The sequence below is a fragment of the Calypte anna genome, chromosome 20 (genome assembly GCF_003957555.1).
Source record: "Calypte anna isolate BGI_N300 chromosome 20, bCalAnn1_v1.p, whole genome shotgun sequence".
NCBI lineage: Eukaryota > Metazoa > Chordata > Aves > Apodiformes > Trochilidae > Calypte > Calypte anna.
Genome location: NC_044265.1, coordinates 14,673,336 through 14,686,884, shown reverse-complemented (window position 1 = coordinate 14,686,884; position 13,549 = coordinate 14,673,336). Strand labels below are relative to the sequence as shown.

General features: G+C 45.6%; 1 protein-coding gene across 3 annotated transcripts in view; it reads left to right on the top strand.

Moving 5' to 3' along the window:
• Positions 1-13,549, top strand: part of CTNNBL1 (catenin beta like 1) — a 43,594-nt gene that overhangs the window by 10,334 nt on the left and 19,711 nt on the right. For all 3 annotated transcript variants that reach the window (XM_030463189.1, XM_030463190.1, XM_030463191.1), the window contains 7 exons: positions 1,962-2,059; positions 3,499-3,592; positions 4,152-4,243; positions 6,696-6,768; positions 7,047-7,105; positions 7,782-7,930; positions 13,069-13,250. In XM_030463189.1, coding sequence (XP_030319049.1) covers positions 1,962-2,059; positions 3,499-3,592; positions 4,152-4,243; positions 6,696-6,768; positions 7,047-7,105; positions 7,782-7,930; positions 13,069-13,250 — 747 coding nt within the window. The remainder of the gene's footprint in view (positions 1-1,961; positions 2,060-3,498; positions 3,593-4,151; positions 4,244-6,695; positions 6,769-7,046; positions 7,106-7,781; positions 7,931-13,068; positions 13,251-13,549) is intronic.

Here is a 13,549-nt window from a genome sequence, read left to right as displayed (position 1 = left end):
CACTGCTGCCAAGGACTTGTCAGTGCTTCCACTGTGAACTTCCTATAATTGGTTTGTAACTCGCCTGTCAGTTAGTTCAGGGGTAGAAATTTGGCCTGTGAATTGCTGTTTTGGGGAAAAACCATTTCTTGTAAAACTGCTGCAGTGTTCTCAGATCCATTGGAAGCAGATCCTGCAGCAATGCCTCTTCACTGTGCTGCTGCTGATGTACAGAACAGAAAGTGAAGCATCTGTACATGACTCTGAATTGATGCAGCTCAAGTTTTCTAATGACTTTTTGTTAAAACAAATGGAGAAAGATTTTAAAAATGAATACGTCCAAGGAGAGAACTAAACAAATGGCTCTTCAGATGTGATTTAAATGTAGTGTCTCGAGGGACTAATGCAAGGAGACAAAAGCACTGTCCAGGGGGAGCAAGGAGTCTGCTGAATGATTCATGCAGCTGTACACAAAAGGTGAATGAAAGATGATCACCAACCAGACTTTTTTAATGAAAGGCAGGAAAGCTTCAAGTGAGGTTTTGGTTTTCTGTCTCAGAAATGTTAATGACTGATACTCTCACTGGAAGCTGCAGCAGAAGCTCCTGTACAGGAATGTCCCCCCAGCTGTCTGCCCGTTCCTCCACACTCCTGACTGCAGTGCTGGGAGAGCCTGGATTGTTCCATCCCAGGTTCAGGACTTCACGTTTGTTCAGTTTCACAAGGTTCCTGCCAGCCTATTCCTCCAGCTTTTGTTGATTAGTAATTGGTATTACTGGCTGAAGAGATGCAAGGCAGGTCATTTCCTCTCACCTTGCTCACCCAGTCACACTCTAGCTTGCTTTTAAAAATTGTGCTCTGTCCCTTTTGCCAGATTTTGATGTGAGCAGGAGTGACAGTCTGTCCAGTGAGGAGTAACCACCCCTCTGCTTGGTGCCTGATGGCAGCTGCAACTGGAAGTGACATCTCCCCATCATGAAAATATACAGATAGCTCTGGTAAAGGGTGGCTGTAGAGCACAAAGCAAGCTGTATTCTGACTGATAGAGATTTTCTGCAGGGCCAGGACATAGGTTAACTCGGGATGGGACAGGCAGCTAGCTCTCTTTGTCTTTCCTGAGACAAGATAAGGCACAGCTGAGACCTAGCTGAGAAAAGAAACATGAAAATACTTTCCCTGCTGCTGCTTGTGTGTCTGAGCAAAAGCACAAACAGGAGAAGTGGGAGGCTGGGCTGTTAGTCTGTGTGTGTTGCAGGGATTCATCACAAAGTTGTTATGTAGGACATCTGAAAACTGAATATCTTCTTCTACCCCTGTGGGACCCAGGCAGGATTGATCAGCATGTCTGAGAGAATAGGAAAGTGGATCTAATGAGGTGGAATACGTCTGCTCATAGAAGAGAGCTGTGCAGCAGTCAGGGGAACCATGTGCTATGCAGCCCTGAGTTAATGAGTGAAAATTGGGCTGGCAGGAGCAGTTCTGCTCCTGTGAGGCTGGTGGTTGGAGCAGTGTGCTGTCCTAATTGGGCCAGGACCAAGGGGGTGATGGCTCCTGAATCCTGCAGCAGCCTTGTTAGGGATGTGCTCTCCCAGGTTAGCAGGGCTGTTGCTGAGAGCAGAATACCCAAATTAGATTATTTTAACTAATTTCTCCTTGCTTATGTTTGACAATGCAAGGGGGTTGCCCAACTCTAGCAAGTCTGGTTTGAAAAGTTGTTTTAAAAGTATCAGCAAGAAAAGGTAAACTTGCCTGACACGATAAGTACAGAATCACATTTTTTAATGTAATTCCTAATTAATAGGATTCCCTGGTTTTGATGCTTAGGAGGACTGTCTGCTGAAGTAGCCTCTGTGCTCTGTGCCCCACTGCTGTCATCTGTTCCCAGGTTTTTTGATTTGGTCACAGGCATGCTGGCCCAAGAGCAATCTGGTTTTGGTGTTAAATGTATCTGCCTCTGTGTTGGTTTCCTTAGCACCTTGCACATGTCTCCATAGCTGTGGTTGACCTGCTTCAAGAACTGACTGATATAGATACTCTCCATGAGAGTGAGGAGGGAGCTGAAGTCCTCATAGATGCTCTGGTAAGTAGCAAACTCCAGGTTATTTTAATGCCCAGCAGCAAACACTCATCAGAGAACTGGTGCTCAGCAAAACTTGATTTACACATCTGTCCTACCTTTGGGCAGCTTCTGCTAGAGAGCTGCTGTGTTGTGACTCATTGTGCCTGTGTCTTGTTCTGTAAGTATTACATTGAAATTGTAAGATGGGGAATTGCAGGTTTTCTTTTGTTTGGCTGCTCTGGTTTCTCCTACAATCCTTCTTGTCCAGTCACTATAATGTTACCTTCAAAAGGTTAATGGCAGTGGCCAAGAGCTGAGTTCCTCCAGCTGGCCTCTGTGCTGTTCTTAATTACTCTGCCTCTGTGGAGAGATTGCTGGATGAATGAAGTGGTAGAGAGGAACTGCTAGAGAAGGTGTTTTCTATAAAATGTGCAGAGAGGTAGTAAATCAAGTAAAGTTCTTTCTCTGTTTTCCTTGTCATCAGCCTGCTGATAACAGCCACTTTTTAGAGGTTGTATTGTCCTCTTTGAAAGAAACAGGTCAGGCATACCTTGGGAGAAATGTTTAGATATCTGCTTTTTAGATTACTTTTTTTTTTTTTCTTTTAAGGAAGGTGGGTGTAATGTAGGGGATCTGTAAGGATTGCTGCACTGCCTTCCACAGCAGCTGATACTGTGCTGGTTCAGTGGGCTCAAAGGTGGTTTGCAGTGCTTGAATTGGAAATGTTGTTTTAACTTTTCCAAGCTTATTTCCATGATGGAAAGTTGGCCAAAGTGGAGCTGGACTCTGTGCAATTGCAGCTTTAGAGGCATCTTCTCATGTGAGCTCTTTGATCAGGAGGCTGCACCTGCAGCTGTGGGTTCCTGCTCCTGCTGGTGACTTGGCTGGGCTTCATTAGCTTGCTGAAGGCAACTTGGTACATTCATCCTGCTGGGATTTAACTGCAGGGCTTCAACTGGGGATCATTCAGCTTCTGGATTTGCAGCTACATGTGTGAGCAGTGTTCCTTCAGCTTTTTGCACCTGCTGAGGTGGAAGGTAAAACAAAAATGCAGGCAGAACATCAGCTGAAAGGGGAGCTGACAGCTAGCCCAGCCGTGGTGCTTTGTGGTGCCTTGCACTTAAAATTCTGAGGAATTGTAAATCAATCAGGTTGGTTTAGGAAATAAAACTGTGACAAGGTGCGTGTTTACCTCCAGATGTTTTTCTGTTTAATGTAAAACACAAAAATTGTTTAATTAATTACCCAAACATGGTGGCAGATTTACTTGGTGATTCCTTTGCTTCCTCTGAGACTTTAGGGCAAGATTGTTAATGTCTTCTGAGCATGCCTGGCAGGATTTTTCAGTAGTGCTTCTTGAATTCTATTATTTATGAACCCCCCCTGTTCTTTCTACTTAATCTTCCTTTTTTCAGTCATTTTCGTATCTTTTTATCTTTCCTGTGACCCTGCTGATTTAGGTGGAGGGCCAGGTTGTGGCCTTGTTGGTGCAGAACTTAGAGCGCCTGGATGAAAGTGTGAAGGAGGAAGCTGATGGTGTCCACAACACGCTGGGTGAGTGGCTCTTGCACAGCTTCTTCCCATGTTTTGTACAAGGGGGGTGGGTTATCCCTTCCATGCCTTTCCTCCCTGCACCCTTTCCTTTTGAACCACCCACAGACATCTGTGGTTTATGTGAGTAGATCCCTACTCTCTGCAGGGTGCCACTGCTGTGAGTGTTCAGACCATCGTTTACTCCTTACAGTCATTTGGGGTTGTAATCTCCTGAGGACTGGAAGGATGAGAGAGACTGGAAACAGGAGTTTTGGTATTTTTCCTGCTGCTGTTCCTGTTAGTTTTGTGCAGTGAGAGCTGCTGCTGGAGTCAAGGGAAGGAGTATCAGTCTCCTTACAGCAGGAGCTGGCATCACACTGAGGATGGACTGTGTGGGCAAAACCAGAGAGTCCCATAGACCTGAGCTTCAGTCTCACTCAGGAAAGGGTGGTTTGGCAAATAAGATGTAACTATGAGAAGATCAGCACAGACCTGGAAGGACCTGGCAAAGCAGGGTTGATAGAGGCCTGAGCTGGACTGCAGGTGGGGAAAGTGGCTTTTTTCCTGTGTCTCTTCCCAGCAATTGTTGAGAACATGGCAGAGTTCCGACCAGAGATGTGCACAGAAGCTGCCCAGCAGGGCCTTATGCAGTGGTTGCTCAAGAGGCTGAAGGTGAGCTCATTTTCCTGTTGCCATTTGGGAGATACCACAATAAAACCCAACAAGCTGGAAGCTGGTGTGCTCCAGTGGGTGTCTGGCAGAATATTAAAGCTCCAGTGCTGTTCATTATTGGCTCTTTCCATCTCTATAGGTTATCTTTGTTACCAGTTGTAGCATTTGTGAATACACTAAATTCAAAACTCTCCTCAAACTGAGAATTGTGACTAATTATGTTTAGCTTGTTAGAAACTAGCAAAGGTGATGGAGTTGGCTTTGTGTGTAAGAAGCTCTACACACTGTGATGCAAGTCTGTGAGTACAAGTGCTCTCATTTTCCTAGCATTTGCCTGGAAGATAGTATCTAATGTTGGGTCTTCTCTAATGTCTTTGTGTTTCACTTGTTTCTGTGGGAGTTCTTTTTGGTGACCTGTCCCTGACCCAGTGCTGTGGTACCACCCTGTTCCCAGTGCAGGCACCAGCAGTGCTGGAGCTCTGCCAGCACCCACCTTCCTTTCACGGACCAGTTAAGAGGAACTTAAAACATCTCTCAAAACAAGCCAGTTTTGTGTTTGTGTGTGTGTGTTGGAGGGGCCAAGTTAGGGACAAAGAGTTCAAATTTGGTGTTGGTATCCTCTGTGGTTTTAGTTTAAATGGATACACTGTCTTGTCTTTATATTGTAAACATCTTACAGTCGAAAGCATCTTTTTTGTGTTTGAATGATGGATTTCTGGTCCATGGTTGAGACCTGTAGGAATGCAAAAAGCTGATCAGTGTGTGGGGAAACTAATAAAGACTATTTTATGCCTTTGCTTCCCACATCTCCAACACTGTTTCGTGTTTCAAGTGATGTCTTTGTTTAACTGCTGCTGGCGGTGACTTTTTCTTTGAACTCATCTAATTGCCTTCTGAATTCAAAATTACTTTTGGATATTCTTAGCATCCTGTGGTAGTGAGTTATACAATTCAGCTCTGTCTTGTGTGAACAGAAGCCTAAACATTCCCTGGGAAACATTGTAGGAAGGATAGTTCCCTAGCTCTCTCACAGGTTCTGACTTTTTCCTAACACTGCTTGGAAGGCACTAGTGCTTGCACACGTCATGGTTGTGTGGCTAGAAGGCCTCTGAACCACAGAAACCCTCTCTCAACTCCCTAAGTGTGCAGATGACCCTCTGTGCCTCTCATAGGCTTGTTAGCAGAAATAACCTGTGATTTCTCACTACAGATAGTAACAATGATACTCCTTTTGCTTAAAAACAAAAATTGAAGTTAATTTTATTCCAAGCAGGTGTGTGCTGAGTGTGGGTGTTCTGCCTGCCTTGCAATTACTCTGGCAGCTGAAAGACATGGAAAGTCAGGAGAGCAAAATAACCAGGACTGGATAAGCAGAGAGCTGTGCAGCCCCCAGCCCCTGCCTGGCCACCCAGGGCCTGGAGGCTGCTGTGAACACTGTCACCTGCAGGATGGATGGGGAGCCTGGGGGATGGAAAGCATTATTTAAAGTCAGTACTCTCTGGCATTCGGGATCTTCCTGCTGTTCACGTTTCTGTGTTGCAGGGTGCTTGTGTGTGGTGACCTTTTCTTTGGTAGCTGGGTGGGATAATTGGCCCCACACAGGCAGGGTCACTCAGTCAAGCTGCAGGGAGTCGTGCATTTGGAGAAAAACTTGTGGGTGACTAATGGGATGTTTTAAGCCCAGTAGTTATTGCTTTCTTTTTTTTCTCCCCTCTTGAACACTGGAATACAAATAGCTAGAACTGATGTTTTTTAAAAACGTTTTGTTTAGTTTATGAGTTCTGTGGCAAGCCAGTTTGTGTTGTTATCTGGTGGGTTAAGGTTTGATCTGTTTCTGTAGAAGAAGCTTCAGCAACCTGTAAAAACATTTGATCCAGTTCACACTTCAGGGATTTTTTTTCTTCTTCTTCAAATTAATTTTTTGGCACAATTTTTTTAACACGTGTGGATGGAATGCATGAAATCAAAGTTTTGTGACTCTGCATTTAAGCCCATCTCATCTCCTTCTGATCATGGCATTGTTATCCTCATACATAACTCTGGCAGTTACTATTTCATGTTAGTGTGATGTATTTTCTGAAACCCTGGTTTTGGAGACAGGTGCAGGCTTTCAGAATGGTCTAACCCCATGATCTAACATCATAGAAAATTTATCACAGCAAAGAGATTTTTGTTGCAAACAATTGGAGACTGTTCTTGGGGATTTGGCCAAACTTGGTCCTATGCAGGAGAACAGGAAGATTCAGAGCTGAGTTTCTACCTGTGTGCAGAAACACACGTGCACCCTGCACCCCAGAATCAGAGACAATCATCACTGCTCTGTCACTGAGGCACACCACAGAATGGCCCTGGTTGGAGTGTTGCTCATGCCTTGGGTGATTTGATTATTGTGTTCTTCAAATCAGAGGAACACAAAGAGCTGATGAGTCTCTTGTTCCTTCTCCACCAACAGGCTAAGATGCCTTTTGATGCCAACAAGCTGTACTGCAGTGAGGTGCTGGCCATTCTGCTGCAGAATAACGATGGTGAGACATGCCCTGGGGATCCATGTGTTTTGGGGCAGGATCCAGGCTTTTCTCAGATCTCAACAGCACCTTCTGCCTTTGCCTTCCCTTTGCCTGTGCTTTCTCTCCCACACGTGTCCTCTCTCGTGCACATGTGCCCTCTCTTTCTCTGCACCTTTTGTACTCTGTCAAGCCATATTGATTTTGTTTGCTGATGTATTGGTGTTAGATGGCTGTAAAATCTGACAGTTAGCTTCATTTTTCTCTCTCTTCTCCCCCTTCCCCCCACCTCTGTCTAGACAACAGAGAATTGCTCGGGGAGCTGGATGGGATCGATGTGCTGCTTCAGCAGTTGTCTGTGAGTAATTCATGTGCACGTCAGGAGAGGGGCAGGCTGGGTGTGGGGAGGTGGGACATGTTCTGGGTGTAGGTCTCTCCTAGCCATCTGTAGGTACTGGTGCACAGCAGGACTTTGTGTCTGGTGGTGGCATAGTCCCTGAATAACTTCCACACAAGTTTTTCACCTGTGTCGAGTGAGGTTAATCCCTGTGTTACAGATGTTAATGTAGAGGTACACAGAAGTTCAATTATTTTGTTATAATTATGTGGCAAGTTGGAGAAATGCAGGGTTAGGATGTGGCCATCTTCAGCCTTCTGCACTCCAAGCACTGGGCTGCATTGTCCCTACATCTGAATAGCTGGAAGTAAAGTGCTCTGAGCTCAGTTATGGTTCCTGAGGCAGTACCACCAGTGGGCTGGGGTGCTGCAGGTGTGACCTGTGCAGTCAGTGAGTTCACCCTTCTCCTTGGAGGTCCCGTGTTGTCCAGCAGCTCATTTGTTGGTGCACCATCAGGGTAGTGAAAGGGCAGCAGAGCTGCAGGAGGGAAGGTGTCAGTGAGGTCTCTGACACTGCAGGCTTCATCCGTGTCGGATGCTGTTGGCTCGTGGTGTAAAATGCTCATGCATACCCTACAAAATGTGTGGACTGAACTGAGCCCTCCTCCTGGACTAATTCTGTTTTCCTTGTCATGCAGGTGTTCAAACGACACAACCCTAGTACAGCAGAAGAACAGGAGATGATGGAGAACCTGTTTGACTCCCTTTGCTCCTGCCTAATGCTCAGTTCCAATCGCGATCGCTTCCTGAAAGGCGAGGGTCTGCAGCTGATGAACCTGATGCTTAGGTACCAATCTAACTCTCACTTTCTCACCTGCCTTTGATGTACCAGCACACCTTTTGGCTAGATAACTGCTTATAAAATTTTTGTGTTAGAATATTTGTCCATTTTCTGTTTCTTTTTCCAGCATCTAAGTTAACCTTCTCAGGTACATGAACTCCACTCTTTGTCTTTAACTTTGTTTCCTAAGAACTGGGGTTACTGCAGTGGCTACTGGGAGGTAACAGTGCAGATGTGTGTAGCTGACACCCAGATGAGAGAGTGCTCTAGGTCAGACTGCTAATCCTCTGTGATTTTACAAGACCCATGGGAGAGTAAGAGAGACCCTTTGGATGTCTCTAGGGAGAAGGTTTTCCTTTTTGTTCCACATTTCAAGCTTCCCTATGTTGTGTGTCCTCTGAGCTGGTGAAGTTTTGTGGATGTTGATACAAAAATGGCTTTTGTGAAATGGGCATCAGTGCATTTCTTCATGTGACATGTTTTATCACACTGTGAATCTCCAGGGCTTCTCTGCTCTCTCTTCACTTTTATTTCCTACTCTGTCCCCGTGCTGCCCAGCTTCCTCGGAGCAGGGTTCTGGCTGGCTGTCCCTGGTGTCCCTGGTGGCACAGCTCTGGCTGTTCTGGTGGCACAGCTCTGGCTGTCCCTGGTGGCACAGCTCTGGCTGTCCCTGGTGTCCCTGGTGGCTCAGCTCTGGCTGTCCCTGGTGGCACAGCTCTGGCTGTCCCTGGTGTCCCTGGTGGCACAGCTCTGGCTGTTCTGGTGGCACAGCTCTGGCTGTCCCTGGTGTCCCTGGTGGCTCAGCTCTGGCTGTCCCTGGTGTCCCTGGTGGCACAGCTCTGGCTGTTCTGGTGGCACAGCTCTGGCTGTCCCTGGTGTCCCTGGTGGCTCAGCTCTGGCTGTCCCTGGTGTCCCTGGTGGCACAGCTCTGGCTGTCCCTGGTGGCACAGCTCTGGCTGTTCTGGTGGCACAGCTCTGGCTGTCCCTGATGTCCCTGGTGGCACAGCTCTGGCTGTCCCTGGTGTCCCTGGTGGCACAGCTCTGCCTGTTCTGGTGGCACAGCTCTGGCTGTTCTGGTGGCTCAGCTCTGGCTGTCCCTGCTGTCCCAGGCTGCCTGCAGTGTCTGGTCAGCAAACACCAACAAGAGATGGTGTATTCCTGCAGCATGGCTGGGTAACATGCAGCAGAAGGGAACTGAATAAATAACCAAACATGGATTATTCAAATAGGAACACTGGGCTTTCTTGTGGCTAATTAAAGAAAACCTCCAAAACTAAGAAGGAGAGGGAAGCCTCCCTCTGCCTCCAGTACTAAGCTGCTAAGCCAGCCTTGCAGAACTAATTACTTGGAGTTCTTTTGCCATATGGGTGGGACTCAGTGTTTGGATTTTTAATAGTTTTCTTCCTTATTTTTGGACTCTTCTGTTTACGACTCTGTATCAGGATCCCAGTTGGAGAATTATGACAAGAGGAAAGTTTCTTCCTGGATGCATTTCCCCCCAGTTGTTATGAAGGGGCTGGAGGGGACAAAGCATGACTTGACTGCCAGCAGCAGCTCTGTCTAACAGAAGGGGCTTCCAAGACCTCACTCTTTTGATGCTTATGAAGTTGGCTTACCCTGCAGTCTGAAGGGGGTTGGGGAAGTGACAATGGACAGAAGGAATAATTCACAGAGTATTTTCTAGAAGCTTGTGTCACTGCTGTCCACAGCATAGACTATACCAGCAGCTGATTTTTCTCTTTTTTCAAAAACTCTTCTGATCTAGTTCAGATAAGTAGAGAAGCTGAAATTCTTCTTGCCTTGCTGTTTACACTAGGCAATTATGTGAGTTGATAGTTGTCTCCAAACTGCTGAGTTTTTCTTCACTGCCTCAGTACCCACAGTCCAGTGCTGGAAACAGGGAGTGAACCTTCATAGCTGTGATCTAGAGAGCTGCATGGGAGGGTAACACTTCTGTGTCTTCTTGATACCATCATGATAAACAACAAATAGAAGTGCCACTCAGGTGTGATTGACCACCTTGCCCACAAACTGGGCAGAATATTTTTCTCTCCTGACGGTGTCCTCTGGAGGGGGGGAGAAAGCTGTTGTTTTTGTTTTGACTTTGACAGTGGTTAATCATTGTTCCATGGGCTGTGTGGATGAAAGGACAAATAAGCAAAGTTGAAAGTTTATTGACATGATGTGAGATAGATAAGCTGTGTGAGAATAAAGATATCAGGCCTGAATCTCCATTACTGTCTTAGAGAACACAGCATTCTGTATCCAGTGCTGCCCCATACATCTGGCTGAGCTGTTCTGTTAATAACAGACGTGCACACACACCTGCAGAGGAGTGCAGCATCCTTCAGCTGAGTGTTTGACATGCTTGAGAGATTCCTGTAGACAGGGCTGCTTTCTGTTCTGCTTAGCCTTAGCCAACAGAGGAAGGTGTTTCATGTGAATTTCTGCTGATTTATGGTGAGGTCATGGTGACACCTGAAAATGACCACGATGCAGCTGGTGGGCTTGAGGTGCATGTCCTCAGCAAGCTGTGCCCTGGACCTGGGGCAGTCTCAGGCTTTCAGTGACCAGGGAGAATTGCTGTTGGCCACTGGGAGTGGAGCTTCACCAAGCCAATACTTGGGAGGTGATCAAAGGGGTCTGGGAGAAGAGCAGACTGAGGGGCATTGATTGTGTGACAGCAGAAATGAAATGGACAGTTTTGAAGTAGGAGCAGAGCATGGGCATGCAGAATTATTTGATTTGCATCTCTGCAGCAATGAGGCTTATTTATTTTATGGAGTGTCTCTATCAAAAATGAGATGGTTTTCAAGGTGGTAGCCACCAGTTTATAGATGTCACATGGAATTAAATTCAATAATTTTTTTAGGTTGGGGAGCACTTTTTAGTACACAGTCCCTCAGCCTTACCTTTTTAACCTAAATGCAGTTTACCTTACAAAGCCAAAAGAGAGAAAAACAGGCTTGTAATGTCAGCTCCCTGGCACACACTGACAGGAAGCTTATTGCTTTTGCTGTAAAATTGTGTTAAGGTTTGGAGGAGATTCAGCCACTGGCTCCCAGGGGATGTGTCAAGAAGATTCTCTGTTGCATAGGAAAAATGACGTGTGACTTTCCCAGTTATTAGGCAGAAGTGTGTGTGTTTGCACATGGACAAATGCAGCAAAGGCAGCTGATGGGAATGGGCCTCACTTGGGCAGCACCAGCCCAGTTCTGCAGCTGGTCAGTGGGGTCTCTTGGCACTCTGAAAACCTTTCCTCTTATATAGCAAAAGCAAGGTGAAAATGGGCAACTCTGTATGTCTCCCCAAAGCTTGACCATGGCTATTTCAGGGTATATTCTTTATGATTATTAAAATCCTGTAATGTTTTCTTGTCCTGCTGTTCCTAATGACCCCGTGGAAACTCAGACTGTCTCTTTACTAAATCTTCTGGTTAACTAAATGGAACTATTTTATGCTACACTTTGCCAGAAAACCTAGTACTCTGCTTTTGCTAGTAATTTGAAAAGTGAGAAGTTGTGTAACACGAATATGAAAAGTCCAAATTATGTTAGCACCTGTTCTTTTTGAAATAATAAAGGTACCAAACCAGTTCTTTCAGATGCAGCGGCATAAAAGGAGGAAAATAATGGCTAGCAAATAAAGTTGTAATTCAGAGTTTTCCCTGAAGGCTGAGGTCACTCCCTGTTTGGTGGTACTCACATATGCTTATCTTTGAATTAGTGTTCAGCTAAAAGTTCCCTCAATAAGCACAGATGAGACTAAGACAAACTGCTTGCCCTCCAGCAGAATAAATATTTCAAATAAAATCAACTCTAGACAGTCCAGTCAAGCAGCTATTGATCTCTAAAAGCCTGAACTTAAACCCAATGAATATTCCAGAGATCAGCTCTGTGCAACCTTCCTAAATGCTGATCAATATGCAATTACTTCCCCTGAAACATTTCTTATTTTGTCTGGCCCAAGAAGTCCTTTATTTTTAGCTGCCTGTAGAGGGGAGGTGAGGTGTGGAGCCACCTGCTTCACCGGTGGGCAGAGCTTGCTGCACCAGACCCTGTTGGTGTTTTGTGCTGGTGGTTTGATCCTTATTCCAGCTCCACAGTAATCCCTGAGCACCTTGTGGTCATGCAGAGCAACCAGTGTGTGCCCGAGGAGAATGGTTCTCTTGTGGTCTCTGCAGGCACAGCTTGTTTCTGGGGGGATTTATGTTTATGTGTGCATGCAGCTGTCTGTTTGTTGGAGAGCAAGTTCCCTTGGAGAAGAGAAAATCAGAGGAGATTGCCATGGATTTGGGGTGGAAGGTGGTGGGGCTTGTGGCCATCCCAGCCTGGGGGAATGTCCCTTGGGGACACCGAGGGCTCTTGTTCTTCAGCTCCCATTGATGTTGCTCTGTTGGTTTTATCAGCTATATTTGTGATGCCTTTCCAGTTTATGTTCACAAGATATTTAAATTTTCCCCTGGATGAATTATAAATTCCTCTGTTTCTGGTCTGAGAGGTTTTGGAGACCATCGTTTTCAGACCATCTGTGTGCTGTCTGTGTGAGTGACCATCATCAGCATTCTGGACTCGCATTGCAGCAGAATAGCCCAGAATCTCTCTGCATCCTTCAACTGTGATTTCTGGAGATGGGATTTTATTCATTATAGCTGACCACCAAGATATGCTTACCAAACTTGCTCCTTTATTAAATTGAATTATTGCTAGATCTAAATCCTGATCTTCTTGGTGTGACAGTATTTGCCTTGTGTACCCAGCCCAGCCTCCCCTGCTGTTTTGTGCTAGTGTTTATATGGTGGTGAAGAAATAACTTTTTTAATAGCTGAGAAATAAAAAATAAGAAAATAAAACCATAACAGTAAAATCTATAAAATGAAATAAAAAGAAAATAGAAAATAAATATAAATAAAAGATATTAAAAAAGAAATAACCAAGAGCATATTCTCAAGCTGTTTTGAAAAGAGTATTTGCTGAGAAAATGTTCTGGCTTCTTGAAGAACATCTTGCTTAGAGCTTGTGCTCAGACTCTCCATATTGTCCTCATCATATTAATTTCCTATTTCATACTGTCTCTTTTAAATCAGTATGGTGCAACGTTCCTCATGTCCCTGAAAAGTTTAACTTGCATCTTTCTTCCCACAGAGAAAAGAAGATTTCTCGCAGCAGTGCCCTCAAGGTCCTGGACCACGCCATGATTGGACCTGAGGGCACAGACAACTGCCACAAGTTTGTTGACATCCTTGGTCTGAGGACAATCTTCCCACTCTTCATGAAATCACCCAAAAAGATAAAGAAAGTTGGAACAACTGAAAAAGAGCATGAAGGTAGGTGTGCTCCCCAAATCCTGCTGATTGTGATGGAGGGTGTGGATGGAAGGCAAGTGTCTGAAAAGTGCCTGCAGGAAGGAGGGGGTGGCACCTCCCCAGGTTGTTCAGCTCCTCCTTGCTGGCCCAGGCAGCCTCTGGCTCTGGTGGGCTGGCTCTGGATGACACACTTGCCCTGCTTGTTTTGGTATCAGCAGTTCCTGGCGATTCCATTTCATGTGCTGTTAATAAGTTATTTTACTCCTGTAGGGTCTGTTGTTTGAAGCTCTGACTCTTTGATGCAAAACTCTTTTGAAAAG